Raw genomic sequence first — 22,471 nt, 5'->3', positions numbered from 1 at the left:
AGGTTGCTATTGGTGGTTATTTTAACCCCTTAAGGACCACATCACTTTTCCATTTTCTGACCGTTATAGACCAGGGCTATTTTTACATTTCTGCGGTGTTTGTGTTTAGCTGTAATTTTCCTCTTACTCATTTACTGTACCCACACATATTATATACCGTTTTTCCCGCCATTAAATGGACTTTCTAAAGATACCATTAATTTTCATCATATCATATAATTTACTATAAAACAAATTTAAAATAATGATGAAAAATTGAAAAAAACACACATTTTCACGGAGTCCACGGATTTCATCCTTACTTATGGGATATCGCCTCTTGGTCAGCAGGAGGAGGCAAAGAGCACCACAGCAGAGCTGTATATATATAGCTCCTCCTTCCCTCCCACCCCAGTCATTCGACCGAAGTTAGGAAGAGAAAGGAAAAGCCAAGGTGCAGAGGTGACTGAAGTTTAACAAAAATAAAAGACATGTCTTAGAAAATGACAGGGTGGGCCGTGGACTCGTCATATCGTAAAAGAAACAAATTTATCAGGTAAGCATAAATTTCCTTTTTCTTTTACAAGATACGATGAGTCCACGGATTTCATCCTTACTTATAGGATACAATACCAAAGCTATAGGACACGGATGAAAGGAAGGGACAAGACAGGGAACCTAAACGGAAGGCATCACTGCTTGAAGAACTTATCTCCCAAAAACAGCCTCAGACAAGGCAAAAGTATCAAATTTATAACATTTAGAAAAAGTGTGAAGAGAAGACCAAGTTACAGCTTTGCAAATCTGTTCAACAGAAGCAGCATTTGTAAATGCGCATGAGAAAGCCACAGCCCTAGTGGAATGGGCCTCTGAATACTTCCTCCCATCGATGGCCGCCTCCCTGCATCGGCTCCCACCCACCAACGATCACGACCATCGATGGCCGATGCAGAGAGGGCCACAAAGTGGCTCTCTCTGCATCGGATGGCAAACAAATGTTGTTGCAGGATGTCTCAATATCGAGGCGTCACTGCAATAACATGAAAGCAGCTGGAAGCGATCTGGGTCCTTTCCACCGCTACAGGGTACTTCCTTGGACGTTAACAACCTTTTTTTGTAGGACGTACCCTGTACGTCGTTGGTTGTTAAGGGGTTAAATATCAAAGTTAAAAATAGATCTGAGTAAAGTAAAAATTAAATTTTAATGATTCAGATAGAGCCTCCAATTTTAAACAACTTTCCAATTTACTTCTACTATCAAGTTTGCTTCAGTTTCTTGAGTATCCTTTTGTTTAAGAGTAGTGATTTGCTGCTCCTGTACCTACTCTTTAACAAAGGGTACCAAAAAGAACAAAGTAAGTTTAATAAGTTAGACTAAATTGAAAAGTTGTTTAAAGTTGCATGCTTTGTTCCAATTATGAAAGCTACATTTTTATTTTACTTTCATTTTAAATTACGTTGTAAAGGAACATGCCTATTTGAACATACTGCATGTATAGAAAATGTGGTCATTCGCTTCAAAAGTTATACACAATTTTTTACTTTCTTGTTATTTTATAGGGGACCCAGTGGTATGAGGAAACAACTGAAGAGCTTATGGCTCCAACTCTTCTCCCAGAGCTCCATCTGCTAAAGCAGGTGAGATTATGTTGCATGGTTTGGCATTGCAATCAACCAAAATAGTATTTGATCTAGAGCTTAAACCACTGGTTTTCAAACCTCTCCTCAGTCCATGTTTTCTGGATAACCTAGGATGAGAGCAGGTAAAATAACTGTTTACTATTCAGCTGATAGGTAGGCCTGAGAACAGGTTTGAAAAACAGTGGCTTTAACGAACATTAAATACTCTGAGATTGTAACATAAAATGATTATTTATATATATATATTTATATATCCTCTACAATATACTTTTATTATTTATTGTGTCCCCCTTTCCTGTAATTCCATTCTAAAATTATTCCACACAGCCATTGGCTGTAGAAGTTACAACATGGCAGCTCCTATTGCTTTAGAAACATTAAACACTAATTTTGTCACTATTTTAAACTAGGAACTTAAAAAAATACATCCTACATATTATTCACAGACAAATCTTTTCTTTGAATGCATCTTTCTATCTAGCATTTATTTATTGTTTAATGTCTCTTTAAAGGAATATTAAACTCCAAAACTACCCCCCCCCCATCATGTATTTGGCGTGCTTTTACATGTCACTGTGGTGTTTCCACTCCCCTCAGAGTCCATAGAATGTATTTAGCAGTATCCAGACTGTGACCCAGCTACATGCTACACAGTGACTGCTTGATCAACACAGATGCGGTTATCTATCCCTAATTGGCCACAGCAGAGGATATCAGAGAAACATTCTGAAAAGGCTTTTCAAGGAGTTATGTCCCTGGACTGCAAATTATGTTTAAATACCTCTAAAACCTTTATTTTGAATGCAAAGGTTAATTTTTAAATGTGCTATACATATGTTAAAAACAAAATTATAAGGGCATAAGACACCACTTGCCTTTGTTTAAAATTGTGCATGTACCACTCTCCATGGAGTAACCTAGAGTTTCTTGAAAATGTCGCAAATAAAATAGCTGGTTAGGGCAATTTGCAGCAATATGAAGAATACCACCACACTTAAAGGGATAGGAAACCCAAAAAAAAACTTTTCAGATTTAAAAACATCTCAAACTATACTTATAGTTTACAAATAACATTGTTAAGCAATTGATTTTGGTTTACCTGTAAATTTACATAGACATTTTGTTTTCTGCCAAACCCCTCCGGATCCTCATTATGCATATCAAATTGGAGTGTTCTACCAAGGTAGAACAATTATGGCGGCCCGCATGTGCAGTGTGCCTTGTCCTGAACCCACGCATGTGCAAAACTGATTGTCAGGTGTTCTGTCGAAATCTGCGACCGCAATCCTGAGCGCACAACTGACGGGTTGCAGAATCTGACAGAACAGACTGCCTGTCAGATTTTGCTGCCTTTACAGAATAAGTATTTTGATCAGTACAAGTAGTGATTGACTAAAAAGCAACCTACAAGAACAGAGGGCAGTGCTGGAACCATTCCAACTTTGCGGTTGATATCGGAGCACTAAGTTACGGTGTAAGTAACGAGAGTTACCTTTACAATTATCACTGCCGCCTGTAATGGGCTTCTCTGTTTGCTCCTAGAGTCTCCATTGCACCTTTGATTTTGTGTGGCTATATTGTTTACATGCATGTTTGCATCTAAAAATTGTGCTATTTGGGCTTCAATGCTATTGGCTGATGCAACTGCATGAATAATGAGCAGAGTGAGTCCATCCTTTATTTTGGGGCGGTCGTTGGTGACGTTTTCTACCAAAATTAAAATAGAATTATTTAATATATGCCAGCTTCGTTTTGAAAAATTAGTAAGTGCATTTAATTCTCTAATACTTAAACTAATGAATGGTGTAATTGTTAAAGCTTTAAAAAATACAAATTCAAAACATGCAAATGTCTCATCTTCTCAAAATAAATCCCTCATGTTCCTGTTTATTTCCATCTTAATGGGAGAAGAGTCCACTGCTTCATTCATTACTTGTGGGAATTAAGAACCTGGCCACCAGGAGGAGGCAAAGACACCCCAGCCGAAGGCTTAAATACCTCCCTCATTCCACAGTCATTCTTTGCCTTTCGTCACAGGAGGTTGGCAGAGAAGTGTCGGAAGATTCAGAGTAGTCTCTTATGGAGTGTAGTACTCTTCGCAATGGGACTGGAGTTTTAAGTAGTTCTGTCAGCCTCTCACTGAGAGCATGGGAGAAAGTTAGAGTCCAGAGATGCAGGGAGAGTCTTTCTGCGAAACCATCTTGACTCAGATTAACAGCTCCATAAGCAATCAGCGTTGACGAGTTTTGCTGCCTGCTTTCTTTCATGTAATTAGCAAGAGTCCATGAGCTAGTGACGTATGGGATATACATTCCTACCAGGAGGGGCAAAGTTTCCCAAACCTCAAAATGCCTACAAATACACCCCTCACCACACCCACAAATCAGTTTTTACAAACTTTGCCTCCTATGGAGGTGGTGAAGTAAGTTTGTGCTAGATTCTACGTTGATATGCGCTCCGCAGCAGGTTGGAGCCCGGTTTTCCTCTCAGCAGTGCAGTGAATGTCAGAGGGATGTGAGGAGAGTATTGCCTATTTGAATTCAATGATCTCCTTCTACGGGGTCTATTTCATAGGTTCTCTGTTATCGGTCGTAGAGATTCATCTCTTACCTCCCTTTTCAGATCGACGATATACTCTTATATATATACCATTACCTCTACTGATTTTCGTTTCAGTACTGGTTTGGCTTTCTACAACATGTAGATGAGTGTCCTGGGGTAAGTAAGTCTTATTTTCTGTGACACTCTAAGCTATGGTTGGGCACATTTTTATAAAGTTCTAAATATATGTATTCAAACATTTATTTGCCTTGACTCAGGATGTTCAACATTCCTTATTTTCAGACAGTCAGTTTCATATTTGGGATAATGCATTTGAATCAATCATTTTTTTCTTACCTTAAAATTTGACTTTTTCCCTGTGGGCTGTTAGGCTCGCGGGGGCTGAAAATGCTTCATTTTATTGCGTCATTCTTGGCGCGGACTTTTTTGGCGCAAAAATTTTTTCTGTTTCAGGTGTCATACGTGTCGCCGGAAGTTGCATCATTTTTGACGTTCTTTTGCGCCAAAAGTGTCGGCGTTCCGGATGTGGCGTCATTTTTGGCGCCAAAAGCATTTAGGCGCCAAATAAAAAAATATGGGCGTCACTTTTGTCTCCACATTATTTAAGTCTCATTATTTATTGCTTCTGGTTGCTAGAAGCTTGTTCACTGGCATTTTTTCCCATTCCTGAAACTGTCATTTAAGGAATTTGATTAATTTTGCTTTATATGTTGTTTTTTCTATTACATATTGCAAGATGTCCCACGTTGCAACTGAGTCAGAAGATACTTCTGGAAAATCGCTGCCTGGTGCTGGAGCTGCCAAAGCTAAGTGTATCTGCTGTAAACTTTTGGTAGCTGTTCCTCCAGCTGTTGTTTGTATTGAATGTCATGACAAACTTGTTAATGCAGATAATATTTCCTTTAGTAAAGTTCCATTACCTGTTGCTGTTCTGTCAACATCTAATACTCAGAGTGTTCCTGATAACATAAGAGATTTTGTTTCTAAATCCATTATGAAGGCTATGTCTGTTATTCCTCCTTCTAGTAAACATAAAAAGTCTTTTAAAACTTCTCATTGTTCAGATGAATTTTTAAATGAACATCATCATTCTGATTCTGATAGTGGTTCTTCTGGTTCAGAGGATTCTGTCTCAGAGGTTGATGCTGATAAATCTTCATATTTATTTAAAATGGAATTTATTTGTTCTTTACTTAAAGAAGTCCTAATTGCATTAGAAATTGAGGATTCTGGTCCTCTTGATACTAAATCTAAACGTTTAGATAAGGTTTTTAAATCTCCTGTAGTTATTCCAGAAGTTTTTCCTGTTCCTGGTGCTATTTCTGAAGTAATTTCCAGGGAATGGAATAATTTGGGTAATTCATTTACTCCTTCTAAACGTTTTAAGCAATTATATCCTGTGCCATCTGACAGATTAGAGTTTTGGGACAAAATCCCTAAGGTTGATGGGGCTGTCTCTACTCTTGCTAAGCGTACTACTATTCCTACGGCAGATGGTACTTCCTTTAAGGATCCTTTAGATAGGAAAATTGAATCATTTCTAAGAAAAGCTTATTTGTGTTCAGGTAATCTTCTTAGACCTGCTATATCTTTAGCGGATGTTGCTGCAGCTTCAACTTTTTGGTTGGAAACTTTAGCGCAACAAGTTACAGATCATAATTCTCATAGCATTATTATTCTGCTTCAACATGCTAATAATTTTATTTGTGATGCCATCTTTGATATCATTAGAGTTGATGTCAGGTATATGTCTCTAGCTATTTTAGCTAGAAGAGCTTTATGGCTTAAAACTTGGAATGCTGATATGTCTTCTAAGTCTACTTTGCTTTCCCTTTCTTTCCAGGGTAATAAATTATTTGGTTCTCAGTTGGATTCTATTATCTCAACTGTTACTGGAGGGAAAGGAGCTTTTTTACCTCAGGATAAAAAGTGTAAAGGTAAATTCAGGTCAAATAATCGTTTTCGTTCCTTTCGTCACAACAAGGAACAAAAGCCTGATCCTTCATCCTCAGGAGCGGTATCAGTTTGGAAACCATCTCCAGTCTGGAATAAATCCAAGCCTTTTAGAAAATCAAAGCCAGCTCCTAAGTCCACATGAAGGTGCGGCCCTCATTCCAGCTCAGCTGGTAGGGGGCAGATTACGTTTTTTCAAAGAAATTTGGATCAATTCCGTTCACAATCTTTGGATTCAGAACATTGTTTCAGAAGGGTACAGAATTGGTTTCAAGATAAGACCTCCTGCAAAGAGATTTTTTCTTTCCCGTGTCCCAGTAAATCCAGCGAAGGCTCAAGCATTTCTGAAATGTGTTTCAGATCTAGAGTTGGCTGGAGTAATTATGCCAGTTCCAGTTCTGGAACAGGGGCTGGGGTTTTATTCAAATCTCTAAATTGTACCAAAGAAGGAGAATTCCTTCAGACCAGTTCTGGATCTAAAAATATTGAATCGTTATGTAAGGATACCAACATTCAAAATGGTAACTGTAAGGACTATCCTGCCTTTTGTTCAGCAAGGGCATTATATGTCTACAATAGATTTACAGGATGCATATCTGCATATTCCGATTCATCCAGATCACTATCAGTTTCTGAGATTCTCTTTCCTAGACAAGCATTACCAGTTTGTGGCTCTGCCGTTTGGCCTAGCAACAGCTCCAAGAATTTTTACAAAGGTTCTCGGTGCCCTTCTCTCTGTAATCAGAGAACAGGGTATTGTGGTATTTCCTTATTTGGACGATATCTTGGTACTTGCTCAGTCTTCACATTTAGCAGAATCTCAAACGAATCGACTTGTGTTGTTTCTGCAAGATCATGGTTGGAGGATCAATTTACTAAAAAGTTAATTGATTCCTCAGACAAGGGTAACCTTTTTGGGTTTCCAGATAGATTCAGTGTCCATGTCTCTATCTTTGACAGACAAGAGACGTCTAAAATTGATATCAGCTTGTCGAAACCTTCAGTCACAATCATTCCCTTCGGTAGCCTTATGCATGGAAATTCTAGGTCTTATGACTGCTGCATCGGACGCGATCCCCTTTGCTCGTTTTCACATGCGACCTCTTCAGCTCTGTATGCTGAACCAATGGTGCAGGGATTACACGAAGATATCTCAATTAATATCTTTAAAACCGATTGTACGACACTCTCTGACGTGGTGGACAGATCACCATCGTTTAGTTCAGGGGGCTTCTTTTGTTCTTCCGACCTGGACTGTAATTTCAACAGATGCAAGTCTTACAGGTTGGGGAGCTGTGTGGGGGTCTCTGACGGCACAAGGGGTTTGGGAATCTCAGGAGGTGAGATTACCGATCAATATTTTGGAACTCCGTGCAATTTTCAGAGCTCTTCAGTCTTGGCCTCTTCTAAACAGAGAATCGTTCATTTGTTTTCAGACAGACAATGTCACATCTGTGGCTTACATCAATCATCAAGGAGGAACTCTCAGTCCTCTAGCTATGAAAGAAGTATCGCGAATTCTGGTTTAGGCGGAATCCAGCTCCTGTCTAGTTTCTGCGGTTCATATCCCAGGTATAGACAATTGGGAAGCGGATTATCTCAGTCGCCAAACGTTGCATCCGGGCGAATGGTCTCTTCACCCAGAGGTATTTCTTCAGATTGTTCAAATGTGGGGACTTCCAGAAATAGATCTAATGGCCTCTCATCTAAACAAGAAACTTCCCAGGTATCTGTCCAGATCCAGGGATCCTCAAGCGGAAGCAGTGGATGCATTGTCACTTCCTTGGAAGTATCATCCTGCTTATATCTTTCCGCCTCTAGTTCTTCTTCCAAGAGTGATCTCCAAGATTCTGAAGGAATGCTAGTTTGTTCTGCTGGTAGCTCCAGCATGGCCTCACAGGTTTTGGTATGCGGATCTTGTCCGGATGGCCTCTTGCCAACCGTGGACTCTTCCGTTAAGACCAGACCTTCTGTCGCAAGGTCCTTTTTTCCATCAGGATCTCAAATCCTTAAATTTAAAGGTATGGAGATTGAACGCTTGATTCTTAGTCAAAGAGGTTTCTCTGACTCTGTGATTAATACTATGTTACAGGCTCGTAAATCTGTATCTAGGGAGATATATTATAGAGTCTGGAAGACTTATATTTCTTGGTGTCTTTCTCATCATTTTTCCTGGCATTCTTTTAGAATTCCGAGAATTTTACAGTTTCTTCAGGATGGTTTGGAGAAAGGTTTGTCTGCAAGTTCCTTGAAAGGACAAATCTCTGCTCTTTCTGTTCTTTTTCACAGAAAGATTGCTAATCTTCCTGATATTCATTGTTTTGTACAAGCTTTGGTTCGTATAAAACCTGTCATTAAGTCAATTTCTCCTCCTTGGAGTTTGAATTTGGTTCTGGGGGCTCTTCAAGCTCCTCCGTTTGAACCTATGCATTCATTGGACATTAAATTACTTTCTTGGAAAGTTTTGTTCCTTTTGGCCATCTCTTCTGCCAGAAGAGTTTCTGAATTATCTGCTCTTTCTTGTGAGTCTCCTTTTCTGATTTTTCATCAGGATAAGGCGGTGTTGCGAACTTCTTTTGAATTTTTACCTAAGGTTGTGAATTCCAACAACATTAGTAGAGAAATTGTGGTTCCTTCATTATGTCCTAATCCTAAGAATTCTAAGGAGAAATCATTGCATTCTTTGGATGTAGTTAGAGCTTTGAAATATTATGTTGAAGCTACTAAGAATTTCCGAAAGTCTTCTAGTCTATTTGTTATCTTTTCCGGTTCTAGGAAAGGTCAGAAGGCCTCTGCCATTTCTTTGGCATCTTGGTTGAAATCTTTAATTCATCATGCTTATGTCGAGTCGGGTAAAACTCCGTCTCAAACGATTACAGCTCATTCTACTAGGTCAGTTTCTACTTCCTGGGCGTTTAGGAATGAAGCTTCGGTTGATCAGATTTGCAAAGCAGCAACTTGGTCTTCTTTGCATACTTTTACTAAATTCTACCATTTTGATGTGTTTTCTTCTTCTGAAGCTGTTTTTGGTAGAAAAGTACTTCAGGCAGCTGTTTCAGTTTGAATCTTCTGCTTATGTTTTCAGTTTTTTTCATTATAAAATTTAAACTTTATTTTGGGTGTGGATTATTTTTCAGCGGAATTGGCTGTCTTTATTTTATCCCTCCCTCTCTAGTGACTCTTGCGTGGAAAGATCCACATTTTGGGTAGTCATTATCCCATACGTCACTAGCTCATGGACTCTTGCTAATTACATGAAAGAAAACATAATTTATGTAAGAACTTACCTGATAAATTCATTTCTTTCATATTAGCAAGAGTCCATGAGGCCCACCCTTTTTTGTGGTGGTTATGATTTTTTTGTATAAAGCACAATTATTCCAATTCCTTATTTTTTATGCTTTCGCACTTTTTTTCTTATCACCCCACTTCTTGGCTATTCGTTAAACTGATTTGTGGGTGTGGTGAGGGGTGTATTTGTAGGCATTTTGAGGTTTGGGAAACTTTGCCCCTCCTGGTAGGAATGTATATCCCATACGTCACTAGCTCATGGACTCTTGCTAATATGAAAGAAATGAATTTATCAGGTAAGTTCTTACATAAATTATGTTTTCTGCTCTCAAATTCATGTCGGGAGCGATGCTACTACCCTGTCGCACTTGAAAGGCCGTGTTCCTGTTCCACTGTGTAGATTCTGGTAAGATCGTTTCATTTATACACATATGATAATGTAAGAAGACAGGGTCACAGTGTGTCTCCTTTTATCTGTATAGAATCAAGGGTTAATACCCCCCGGAAGGGAGGTTATTGAACAGGGGGGGGGGGGGATTTGTGCCTAATATTGTTTATTGTGCTTATTACTGCAACATGTGCGAGATGTGGCTCTGTCAGTGTGTGAACAGTCAGTTTCTAGTGAGAAATCTACGCGGGCCCTTTTGGCGCGTTTCTCTCTGGAGGGGCGGTCCTGCATGGCACTCCATGTGACTGGGTGTGGCCTTTTTTAACTTCCTCTTCTTGACCGGCAGTGTAGGAGACAAAGCGGTTTCTCTGTGTCCGGGTCATAGGAGCCGGTGAGTGCCCCGGTCATTGGGATATAAAGGTGCCATTTAATCTTATCTAGCCCATAATAAAGGCGTCCACTATAGAGGACTCTGATATGTTAGAGGGTACTGCCTCTTTAATTAAAATAAGGAATATTGAACATCCTGAATCAAGGCAAATAAATGTTTAAACACAAATATTTAGAACTTTATATAAAAGTGCCCAACCATAGCTTAGAGTGTCACAAAAATAAGACTTACTTACCCCAGGACACTCATCTACATGTAGTAGAAAGCCAAAACAGTACTGAAACGAGAATCAGTAGAGGTAATGGTATATATGAGTATATCGTCGATCTGAAAAGGGAGGTAAGAGATGAATCTCTACGACCGATAACAGAGAACCTATGAAATAGACCCCGTAGAAGGAGATCATTGAATTCAAATAGGCAATACTCTCTTCACATCCCTCTGACATTCACTGCACGCTGAGAGGAAAACCGGGCTCCAACCTGCTGCGGAGCGCATATCAAGGTAGAATCTAGCACAAACTTACTTCACCAAAGTTTGTAAAACTGATTTGTGGTTGTGGTAAAGGGGTGTATTTATAGGCATTTTGAGGTTTGGGAAACTTTGCCCCTCCTGGTAGGAATGTATATCCCATACGTCACTAGCTCATGGACTCTTGCTAATTACATGAAAGAAACTATTAACTGTGTCAATTGTGAGGAGGTCCCGGTTGATCCGCCTGCTCAACTCTGTTCCACATGCTTCGATAAGATTGCAATATCTAAAAAGAATAAGATATTTAGTACAACTGAGCTGTCCACCTCTGAGGGTTCTTAGTCCCACGAGGTGCGTTCCCTACACTCATCTCCGATTGCACATGCAGCTCCCCAGGGCGCTTCTAATCCTCCCGCGGGAGGGACCTATTGGCCGCCAGATTTCGCTGATCAGTTTCAAACAGCGGTTTATACGGCTTTCAACGCCTTATCACGCCCTACTAAGCGAAAGCGAAGGGTGAAACATAGCTAACCATCCCAGGGGTCATCTACTCTGCTGGATGTCTCTGATAGATTATCCGCTGAGGAAGACGACTCCGAATCCTCGGAGGACGCTCCTTCTGGGACAGAATCAGCGACATCTAGGCTTCCGTCTGCGGAGGGGCCAGATTTTAAATTTAAGATGGAGCATTTGCGCTTCCTGCTAAAAGAGGTGCTTGCTACATTAGATGTTCCGGAACCGAAACTGCCAGAGGAACCGTCGATCCCTAAGCTAGATAGGGTTTACGAGGACAGGGTAATACCACAAACCTTCCCGGTTCCTATTAAAATGACTAATATTATTAAGAACGAGTGGGAGAAACTTGGTTCGTTCTTTTCCTATTCTACTTCTTTTAAGAAGCTGTTCCCCATTCCAAACGCTCAGCTTGAGCTGTGGGGGGCCATTCCTAAGGTGGATGGTGCTATCTCCACGCTCGCTAATCGAATGACTATTCCGCTCGATGATAGTTCAAGGAGCCCATGGATAAAAAAATTGGAGTCCATGTTGAGAAAGTTGTTCCAACTCAAGGGGTTTGTTTTTCAACCGGCAGCGGCAGTCACTGCGGTGGCTGGAGCTTCTACCTATTGGTGTGACGCTCTGTCAGCTATGGTCGAGGTGGAGACTCCCCTCGAGGAGATACAGGAAAGAATTAAGGCCTTAAGGGTAGCTCATTCATTCATCTATCTGCGATGCTAATATGCAGATTATTCGCCTGAATGCCAAAACATCAGGTTTTTCTGTTCTAGCCCGCAGGGCTCTGTGGTTAAAGTCGCAGTCTGTGGACATGACTTCCAAGTCTAGATTACTTTCCCTCCCATTTCAGGGAAAGATTTCTTTTTTGGTCCCGGTCTGTCATATCCACGGTCACGGGGGGCAAGGGTGCCTTTCTACCTAAGGGGTCTACTTTTCGTCCTTTTCGTTCAGAAAAGTCTCAACTCCAGCAGCCTGTTGTAAAGACCGAGCAGTCCAAGGGATCTTGGAAACCAGCTCACTCTTGGAACAAGACCAAGCAGAGTAAGAAGCCCGCCGAGACGGCCACTGATCCGTCTCTGGATCGCGTAGGGGGCAGACTATCTTTTTTTGCAGAGGCATGGATAAGAGACGTTCAGGACCCTTGGGTTCTGGCGGTCATAGCCCAGGTCTACAGGATAGGATTCAAGACTCATCCGCCCAGAGGCAGATTCCTCTTGTCAAACCTATCTTCAAGACCAGAGAAGAGAGATGTGTGAGGGATCTCTACTCTGAGTTATCGCCCCAGTCCCTCTAGCAGAAAGAGGTCTGGGGTATTATTGAAACCTTTTCGTGGTCCCAAAGAAGGAGGGCACGTTCCGCCCAATTCTGGACCTAAAGTGCCTAAACAAGTTTCTGTCGGTCTCATCGTTCAAAATGGAGGCGATCAGATCGATTCTGGCCCTAGTTCAAGAGGGGCAATTTATGACGACAATAGATTTGAAGGATGCTTACCTTCACGTGCCAATCCACAAGGATCACTTCAGGTTCCTAATATTCGTTTTTCTGGACCAACACTTCCAGTTTGTGGCCCTACCGTTCGGTCTGGCGACTGCCCCATGAGTCTTTACGAAGGTTTTCGGAGCGCTGCTCGCGGTAGCGAGAGCCAGTGGTATTGCAGTGGCCCCTTATCTGGACGATATCCTGGTTCAAGTTCCGTCCTTTAGTCTCGTGGAGGATCACTCAAGGTCTCTTCTCCTTCGATCCCACGGATGGAAGATAAACGAAGGAAAGAGTTCTCTGGTCCCCAGCAACAGGGTGGAGTTCCCGGGTACGATAATAGATTCAATATCCATGAAGATATTTTTGACAGATCAGAGACGTTCCAAGATTGCGTCCAGCTGTCTTGCCCTTCAGACCTCCTTAAGGCCACCTGTGGCCAGGTGGTTGGAGGTGATTGGGCTCATGGTATCCAGCATAGATGTCATTCCATTCGCCAGATTCCATCTCAGACCTCTTCAGTTATGCATGTTGAGACAATGGAACGGCGATCACTCTATCCCAACAGATCTCTGGACAACCGAGTGAGGGAGTCCCTCTCTTGGTGGATCCGTCCAGGACAGCTGTCCCAGAGGACATCCTTTCTGAGGCCATCCTGGGAGATTGTGACCACGGACGCAAGTCTATCAGGATCGGGAGCTGTTTGGGGTGCCTGAAGGGCACAGGGCAGGTGGACTCGAGAGGATTCGACTCTACCGATAAATATTCTAGAGCTTTGGGCGATATTCAGTGCTCTGAGGGCTTGGCACCTCCTGGGGTTGTCCCAGTGCAAATAGAAGAAAATAGAAGCGCCTAATGATGTAAAGGCCTATTTTGCTGTTCTCAGACTAACCCCTCCAATTAGACTAAAGTTACAAATACAAAAAGATTAGAGAAAAGCGCTAACTGAAAGCTGCAAATAGGGATCACAAAGGATGTGTACAAAAAATATAACAATTTATTAAAAACAGATAAATATCAAGTGGTAAAAGTATACATATATATAATCATAGAGTAATAAAAATTATTTTACCTATTGGGACCTCTCCCAAGCAGAAATATTCAGCTTATATCTAATAGATATATATTCAAGGTGATGACTTAAAAGCGCTGCTCTATTATATGCTATTGCAATCCAAAGAAATAATGAAACAATCACTGTTGCCAATAAAACCATTAACAATGTAACAATAATATTCACTGGTAGATGTGTGTTGGAGACCAAAGTAGCAACCTGGGTATAAGAGTGATGAAAAATATATACCGCTATGTTGCAAATACAGTTGTCCCAGGTCATCAGATTCCAGACGGGCAATGTTACCACGGTGGCTTACATAAACCATCAAGGGGGAACGAGAAGCTCCCTAGCCATGAGGGAAGTATCTCGGATTCTGGAATGTGCAGATACTCACAAGTGTTTGCTCTTAGCGATCCACATTCCGGGTGTGGACAACTGGGAAGCAGATTTTCTCAGCAGACTATCGTTTCATCCGGGGGAATGGTCTCTCCATCCCGAGGTGTTTGTGAAGATCTGCATCAGATGGAGGGCGCCGCAGATAGACCTCATGGCTTCCAAACTCAACTGCAAGCTACCCAGATACGGGCCGCGGTCAAGGGATCCCCAGGCAGAGCTGGTAGATGCCTTAGCGGTGCCTTGGAAGTTCAACCTGATTTACATTTTTCCACCGTTGCCAGTTCTTCCTCAAGCGGTGGCCCGCAACCAACAGGAGCAAGCTTCGACTATTCTGATTGTTCCGTTGTGGCCACGGAGGACGTGGTTTGTGGATCTGGTGGGGATGTCTTTGTCTCTCCTCCATAGAGGTTACCCTGATGGAGAGATCTGCTGGTTCAGGATCCTTCACCAAAATCTCGATTCTCTGAAGCTGACTGCGTGGAGATTGAATGCCTAGTCTTGGCTAAGAGAGGCTTTTCAGGCCAGGAATCCGGTCACTCGGCGCATCTATCATAAGGTGTGGAGGACCTACTTATCCTTGTGTGAGGAACGTGGATATCCCTGGCACAAGGTTAGTGTATCCAGGATTTTGGCTTTTCTCCAGGATGGACTGGATAAGGGTCTTGCCGCAAGTTCCTTAAAGGGACAAATTTCGGCCTTATCGGTGCTGTTGCACAAGAAGCTTGCGGAGCTTCCTGATGTTCAGTCTTTTGTTCAGGCTCTGTCTAGGATCAGACCTGTCTTTAAAAATTCTGCTCCTCCTTGGAACTTAAACTTGGTACTTAAGATGTTGCAGAGGGCTCCATTTGAACCAATGCATTCTCTTGACATTAAGATTCTTTCCTGGAAGGTCCTATTTCTATTGGCTATTGCATCGGCTCGCAGATTCTCTAAGTTAGCGGCCTTGCAAGGTGAGCCGCCTTACTTAGTTTTTCATGCTGATAAGGCTGTTCTTCACACTGGAGTGGGATTTCTTCCCAAGGTTGTGTCGAATTGGAACATCAATCATGAAATAGTAGTTCCTTCCTTATGTCCTAACCCTTCTTTGTCTAAGGAAAGGTTGCTTCATAACTTGGATGTGGTTCGGGCCTTGAAGTTTTATCTTCAGGCCATGAAGGAATTCAGACAGACTTTGTGTTTATTTGTGGTGTATTCAGGGAAGTGCAGGGGGCTGAGAGCCTCTTCCACTTCACTGTCTTTTTATTTGAGAAGCATTATCCATTTGGCCTATGAGACAGCGGGACATAAGCCTCCTCAGAAGATTACAGCTCACTCAACTAGGGCTGTGGCCTCTTCTTGGGCCTTTAAGAACGATGCTTCTATGAAGCAGATTTGTAAGGCGGCTACTTGGTCTTCCTTACATACTTTCGCAAAACTTTACAAAATTGATGTTTTTGCTTTGGCGGAAGCAGCTTTTGGGAGGTTCTGCAGGCTGTGGTGCCCTCAGTATAGGGTCCGCCTCCTTTTACCCTCCTGCTTTTTCATTCAGTGTCCTCTAGAGCTTGGGTATTTGTTCCCACAAGTAATGAATGAAGCAGTGGACTCTCCTCCCATTAAGATGGAAAGCATAAATTATGCTTACCTGATAATTTCATTTCCATCTGTGGGAGGGAGAGTCCGATGCTCCTGCACTTTTTTCCAGTGGGCGGACCTAAATTTAATATTATTCTTCTGCCACTATTTAAACCCTGATATTTCTCCTACTGTTCCTTGTTCCCTTGGCAGAATGACTGGGGGATGAGGGGAGTAGGGGAGGTATTTTAAGCCTTTGGCTGGGGTATCTTTGCCTCCTCCTGGTGGCCAGATTCTTAATTCCCACAAGTAATGAATGAAGCAGTGGACTCTCCTCCCACAGATGGAAATGAAATTATCAGGTAAGCATAATTTATGTTTTTGCATTACTGGAGATGTTGCATAAAACGAAAAATTTCAGACTTTTTCAATGTAGATGTTAAAAATTTGTATTTCTCCAACATAGGTGTGTCCGGTCCACGGCGTCATCCTTACTTGTGGGATATTCTCTTCCCCAACAGGAAATGGCAAAGAGCCCAGCAAAGCTGGTCACATGATCCCTCCTAGGCTCCGCCTACCCCAGTCATTCTCTTTGCCGTTGTACAGGCAACATCTCCACGGAGATGGCTTAGAGTTTTTTAGTGTTTAACTGTAGTTTTTATTATTCAATCAAGAGTTTGTTATTTTAAAATAGTGCTGGTATGTACTATTTACTCAGAAACAGAAAAGAGATGAAGATTTCTGTTTGTATGAGGAAAATGATTTTAGCACCGTAACTAAAATCCATGGCTGTTCCACACAGGACTGTTGAGAGCAATTAACTTCAGTTGGGGGAACAGTGTGCAGTCTCTTACTGCTTGAGGTATGACACATTCTAACAAGACGATGTAATGCTGGAAGCTGTCATTTTCCCTATGGGATCCGGTAAGCCATGTTTATTAAGATAGTAAATAAGGGCTTCACAAGGGCTTATTAAGACTGTAGACTTTTTCTGGGCTAAATCGATTCATTATTAACACATATTTAGCCTTGAGGAATCATTTATTCTGGGTATTTTGATATGATTATATCGTCAGGCACTGTTTTTGACACCTTATTCTTTAGGGGCTTTCCCTAATCATAGTCAGAGCCTCATTTTCGCGCCGGTATGGCGCACTTGTTTTTGAGGACAGCATGGCATGCAGCTGCATGTGTGTGGAGCTCTGTTACATAGAAAAGTCTTTCTGAAGGCATCATTTGGTATCGTATTCCCCTTTGGGCTTGGTTGGGTCTCAGCAAAGCAGATTCCAGGGACTGTAAAGGGGTTAAATATAAAAACGGCTCCGGTTCCGTTATTTTAAGGGTTAAAGCTTCCAAATTTGGTGTGCAATACTTTTAAGGCTTTAAGACACTGTGGTGAAATTTTGGTGAATTTTGAACAATTCCTTCATACTTTTTCGCAATTGCAGTAATAAAGTGTGTTTAGTTTAAAATTTAAAGTGACAGTAACGGTTTTATTTTAAAACGTTTTTTGTGCTTTGTTATCAAGTTTATGCCTGTTTAACATGTCTGAACTACCAGATAGATTGTGTTCTGACTGTGGGGAAACCAAGGTTCCTTCTCATTTAACTATATGTATTTTATGTCATAAAAAAAAATTTTTTAGTAAAAATGATGCCCAAGATGATTCCTCAAGTGAGGGGAGTAAGCATGGTACTGCATCATCCCCTCCTTCGTCTACACCAGTCTTGCCCATACAGGAGGCCCCTAGTACATCTAGTGCGCCAATACTCCTTACTATGCAACATTTAACGGCTGTAATGGATAATTCTATCAAAAACATTTAAGCCAATATGCCCACTTATCAGCGAAAGCGCGACTGCTCTGTTTTAGAAAATTCTGTAGAGCATGAGAACGCTGATGATATGGTTTCCGAAGGGCCCCTACACCAGTCTGAGGGGGCCAGGGAGGTTTTGTCTGAGGGAGAAATTTCAGATTCAGGAAACATTTCTCAACAAGCTGAACCTGATGTGATTACTTTTAAGTTTAAGTTGGAACATCTCCGCGCTCTGCTTAAGGAGGTGTTACCCAATTTGGATGATTGTGATTATCTGGTCATTCCAGAACCACTATGTGAAATGGAAAAGTTCTTAGAGGCCCCGGGGCCCCCCGAAGCTTTTCCTATATCCAAGCGGGTGGCGTACATTGTTAGTAAAGAATGGGACAGGCCCGGTATACCTTTAGTACCTCCCCCCATATTTATAAAATTGTTTTCCTATAGTCGACCCCAGAAAGGACTGATGGCAGACAGTCCCCAAGGTCGAGGGGGCGGTTTCTACTCTACACAAGCGCGCCACTATACCCATAGAAGATAGTTGTGCTTTCCAAGATTCTATGGATAAAAAATTAGAAGGTCTGCTAAAGATGTTTGTTCAGCAAGGTTCCCTTCTACAACCAATTGCATGCATTGTCCATGTCACTGCAGCCGCGTGTTTCTAGTTTGATGAGCTAGGAAAGGCGATTATTAGTAATTCTTCTTCTTATGAGGAGATTATGGACAGAATTCGTGCTCTTAAATTGGCTAATTCTTTCACCCTAGACGCCACCTTGCAATTGGCTAGGTTAGCGGCGAAAGAATTCTGGGTTTGCTATTGTGGCGCAGAGCGCTTTGGTTAAAATCTTGGGCAGCGGATGCGTCTTCCAAGAACAAATTGCTTGACATTCCTTTCAAGGGGAAAAACACTCTTTGGCCCTGACTTGAAAGAGATTATCTCTGATATCACTGGGGGCAAGGGCCACGCCCTTCCTCAGGATAGGTCTTTTCAAGACCAAAAATAAACCGAAGTTTCGTCCCTTTCGCAGAAACGGATCAGCCCCAAGGGCTACGTCCTCTAAGCAGGAAGGTAATACTTCTCAAGCCAATCCAGCCTGGAAGGAAAGCAGGCCAGGAAACCTGCCACTGCTACCAAGACAGCATGAAATGCGGGCCCCCGATCCGGGACCGGATCTGGTGGGGGGCAGACTCTCTCTCTTCGCTCAGGCTGGGGCAAGAGATGTTCTGGATCCTTGGGCGCTAGAAATAGTCTCCCAAGGTTATTCTCTGGAGTTCAAGGGGCTTCCTCCAAGGGGGAGGTTCCACAGGTCTCAGTTGTCTTCAGACCACATAAGAAGACAGGCATTCTTACATTGGGTAGAAGACCTGCTAAAAATGGGAGTGATTCATCCTGTTCCATTAGGAGAACAAGGGATGGGGTTCTACTCCAATCTGTTCATAGTTCCCAAAAAAGAGGGAACGTTCAGACCAATCTTAGATCTCAAGATCTTGAACAAGTTTCTCAAGGTTCCATCGTTCAAGATGGAAACCATTCGAACACTTCTTCCTTCCATCTAGGAAGGTCAATTCATGACCAAGGTGGATTTCAAGGATGCGTATCTACATATTCCTATCCACAAGGAACATCATCGGTTCCTAAGGTTTGCATTCCTGGACAAGCATTTCCAGTTCGTGGCGTTTTCTTTCGGATTAGCCACTGCTCCTAGGATTTTCTCATAGGTACTAGGGTCCCTTCTGGCGGTGCTAAGACCAAGGGGCATTGCTGTAGTACCTTACTTGGACGACATTCTGATTCGAGCGTCGTCCCTTCCTCAAGTAAAGGCTCACACGGACATTGTCCTGGCCTTTCTCAGATCTCACGGATGGAAAGTGAACGTGGAAAAGAGTTCTCTATCTCCGTCAACGAGGGTTCCCTTCTTGGGAACTATAATAGACTCCTTAGAAATGAGGATTTTTCTGACAGAAGCCAGAAAAACAAAACTTCTAGACTCTTGTCGGATACTTCATTCCGTTCCTCTTCCTTCCATAGCGCAGTGCATGGAAGTGATAGGTTTGATGGTAGCGGCAATGGACATAGTTCCTTTTGTGCGCATTCATCTAAGACCATTACAACTGTTCATGCTCAGTCAGTGGAATGGGGACTATTCAGACTTGTCTCCGAAGATACAAGTAAATCAGAGGACCAGAGACTCATTCCGTTGGTGGCTGTCCCTGGACAACCTGTCACAAGGGATGACCTTCCGCAGACCAGAGTGGGTCATTGTCACGACCGACGCCAGTCTGATGGGCTGGGGCGCGGTCTGGGGATCCCTGAAAGCTCAGGGTCTTTGGTCTCGGGTAGAATCTCTTCTACCGATAAATATTCTGGAACTGAGAGCGATATTCAATGCTCTCAAAGCTTGGCCTCAGCTAGCGAGGGCCAAGTTCATACATCAACCATCAGGGGGGAACAAGGAGTTCCCTAGCGATGGAAGAAGTGACCAAAATCATTCTATGGGCGGAGTCTCACTCCTGCCACCTGTCTGCTATCCACATCCCAGGAGTGGAAAATTGGGAAGCGGATTTTCTGAGTCGTCAGACATTGCATCCGGGGGAGTGGGAACTCCATCCGGAAATCTTTGCCCAAGTCACTCAACCGTGGGGCATTCCAGACATGGATCTGATGGCCTCTCGTCAGAACTTCAGAGTTCCTTACTACGGGTACAGATCCAGGGATCCCAAGGCGGCTCTAGTGGATGCACTAGTAGCACCTTGGACCTTCAAACTAGCTTATGTGTTCCCGCCGTTTCCTCTCATCCCCAGGCTGGTAGCCAGGATCAATCAGGAGAGGGCGTCGGTGATTTTGATAGCTCCTGCGTGGCCACGCAGGACTTGGTATGCAGATCTGGTGAATATGTCATCGGCTCCACCATGGAAGCTACCTTTGAGACGAGACCTTCTTGTTCTAGGTCCGTTCGACCCACTCCAGCTGACTGCTTGGAGATTGAACGCTTGATCTTATCAAAGCGAGGGTTCTCAGATTCTGTTATTAATACTCTTGTTCAGGCCTGAAAGCCTGTAACCAGAAAAATTACCACATAATTTGGTATATCTGTTGGTGTGAATCTGCAGGATTCCCTTGGGACAAGGTTAAGATTCCTAAGAGTCTATCCTTCCTTCGAGAAGGATTGGAAAAAGGATTATCTGCAAGTTCCTTGATGGGACAGATTTCTGCCTTGTCTGTGTTACTTCACAAAAAGCTGGCAGCTGTGCCAGATGTTCTAGCCTTTGTTCAGGCTCTGGGTAGAATCAAGCCTGTTTACAAAATTTTGACTCCTCCTTGGAGTCTCAACCTAGTTCTTTCAGTTCTTCAGGGGGTTCCGTTTGAACCCTTACATTCCGTTGATATTAAGTTATTATCTTGGAAAGTTTTGTTTTTGGTTGCAATTTCTTCTGCTAGAAGAGTTTCAGAATTATCTGCTCTGCAGTGTTCTTCTCCTTATCTGGTGTTCCATGCAGATAAGGTGGTTTTGCGTACTAAACCTGGTTTTCTTCCAAAAGTTGTTTCTAACAAAAACATTAACCAGGAGATAGTTGTGCCTTCTTTGTGTCCTAATCCAGTTTCAAAGAAGGAACGTTTGTTGCACAACTTGGATGTAGTTCGTGCTCTCAAATTTTACTTAGCAGCTACTAAGGATTTCAGACAAACTTTGTCTTTGTTTGTTGTTTATTCTGGTAAACGGAGAGGTCAAAAAGCAACTTCTACCTCTCTCTCCTTCTGGATTAAAAGCATTATCCGATTGGCTTATGAGACTGCCGGACGGCAGCCTCCTGAAAGAATCACAGCTCACTCCACTAGGGCTGTGGCTTCCACATGGGCCTTCAAGAACGAGGCTTCTGTTGATCAGATATGTAAGGCAGCGACTTGGTCTTCACTGCACACTTTTTCTAAATTTTACAAATTTGATACTTTTGCTTCTTCTGAGGCTATTTTTGGGAGAAAGGTTTTGCAAGCCGTGGTGCCTTCCATTTAGGTGACCTGATTTGCTCCCTCCCTTCATCCGTGTCCTAAAGCTTTGGTATTGGTTCCCACAAGTAAGGATGACGCCGTGGACCGGACACACCTATGTTGGAGAAAACAGAATTTATGTTTACCTGATAAATTACTTTCTCCAACGGTGTGTCCGGTCCACGGCCCGCCCTGGTTTTTTTAATCAGGTCTGATAATTTATTTTCTTTAACTACAGTCACCACGGTAACATATGGTTTCTCCTATGCAAATATTCCTCCTTAACGTCGGTCGAATGACTGGGGTAGGCGGAGCCTAGGAGGGATCATGTGACCAGCTTTGCTGGGCTCTTTGCCATTTCCTGTTGGGGAAGAGAATATCCCACAAGTAAGGATGACGCCGTGGACCGGACACACCGTTGGAGAAAGTAATTTATCAGGTAAACATAAATTCTGTTTTCAAATTTATAGCCTCCAATGATATAATACTTTTAAGGCAATCAAACAGTTAATGACATTCCCCATTCCTGGCACCTGTCCGAAATGCTGTTTATGCCAGACTGTGTTTCCGTGTGTGATAGGAACCTTTGCCAGCTCTTTGCTTTCAGATAAAGATGTTTTTCTTCTGTTTGCACAGATTAAAGTAAAAGGGCCAAGATACTGGGAAATAGCTATTGACTTGCGCAAAGGGACTCAGCATCTAAAGTAAGTAATATAAAAAGAAAAAAAAATAGACCTACTTACAGAAATATCAGTATCTATTAAAAAAAAAAATACTCAATTATTTGCTGAACGATATTTATCAATATACTGTGCTGTAAAAATGTCTTCCCTTTATTTTGTTCCCATTTATCTATTTTACCTGCTGGAGTGCATTTGTTTACAAATATATCCTTTACCTTTTATTTTGGAATTTGAAAAAGATGCTTTTGCCTGTCGTGTCCCCACCTGTACTGAAAATTTTTATTACATAAGAAAAGCTATATAAACATAGCCAGC

General features: G+C 42.3%; 1 protein-coding gene across 1 annotated transcript in view; it reads left to right on the top strand.

Moving 5' to 3' along the window:
- ANAPC1 (anaphase promoting complex subunit 1) overlaps positions 1–22,471 on the top strand; it is a 592,717-nt gene that overhangs the window by 441,184 nt on the left and 129,062 nt on the right. Inside the window, exons 36-38 of the mRNA XM_053712607.1 lie at positions 1,277–1,334; positions 1,540–1,617; positions 22,110–22,177. Of these exons, the coding sequence (XP_053568582.1) occupies positions 1,277–1,334; positions 1,540–1,617; positions 22,110–22,177 (204 nt within the window). The remainder of the gene's footprint in view (positions 1–1,276; positions 1,335–1,539; positions 1,618–22,109; positions 22,178–22,471) is intronic.

Source organism: Bombina bombina, chromosome 4 (assembly GCF_027579735.1).
Source record: "Bombina bombina isolate aBomBom1 chromosome 4, aBomBom1.pri, whole genome shotgun sequence".
NCBI lineage: Eukaryota > Metazoa > Chordata > Amphibia > Anura > Bombinatoridae > Bombina > Bombina bombina.
This window is presented reverse-complemented; position numbering and strand designations above follow the sequence as displayed.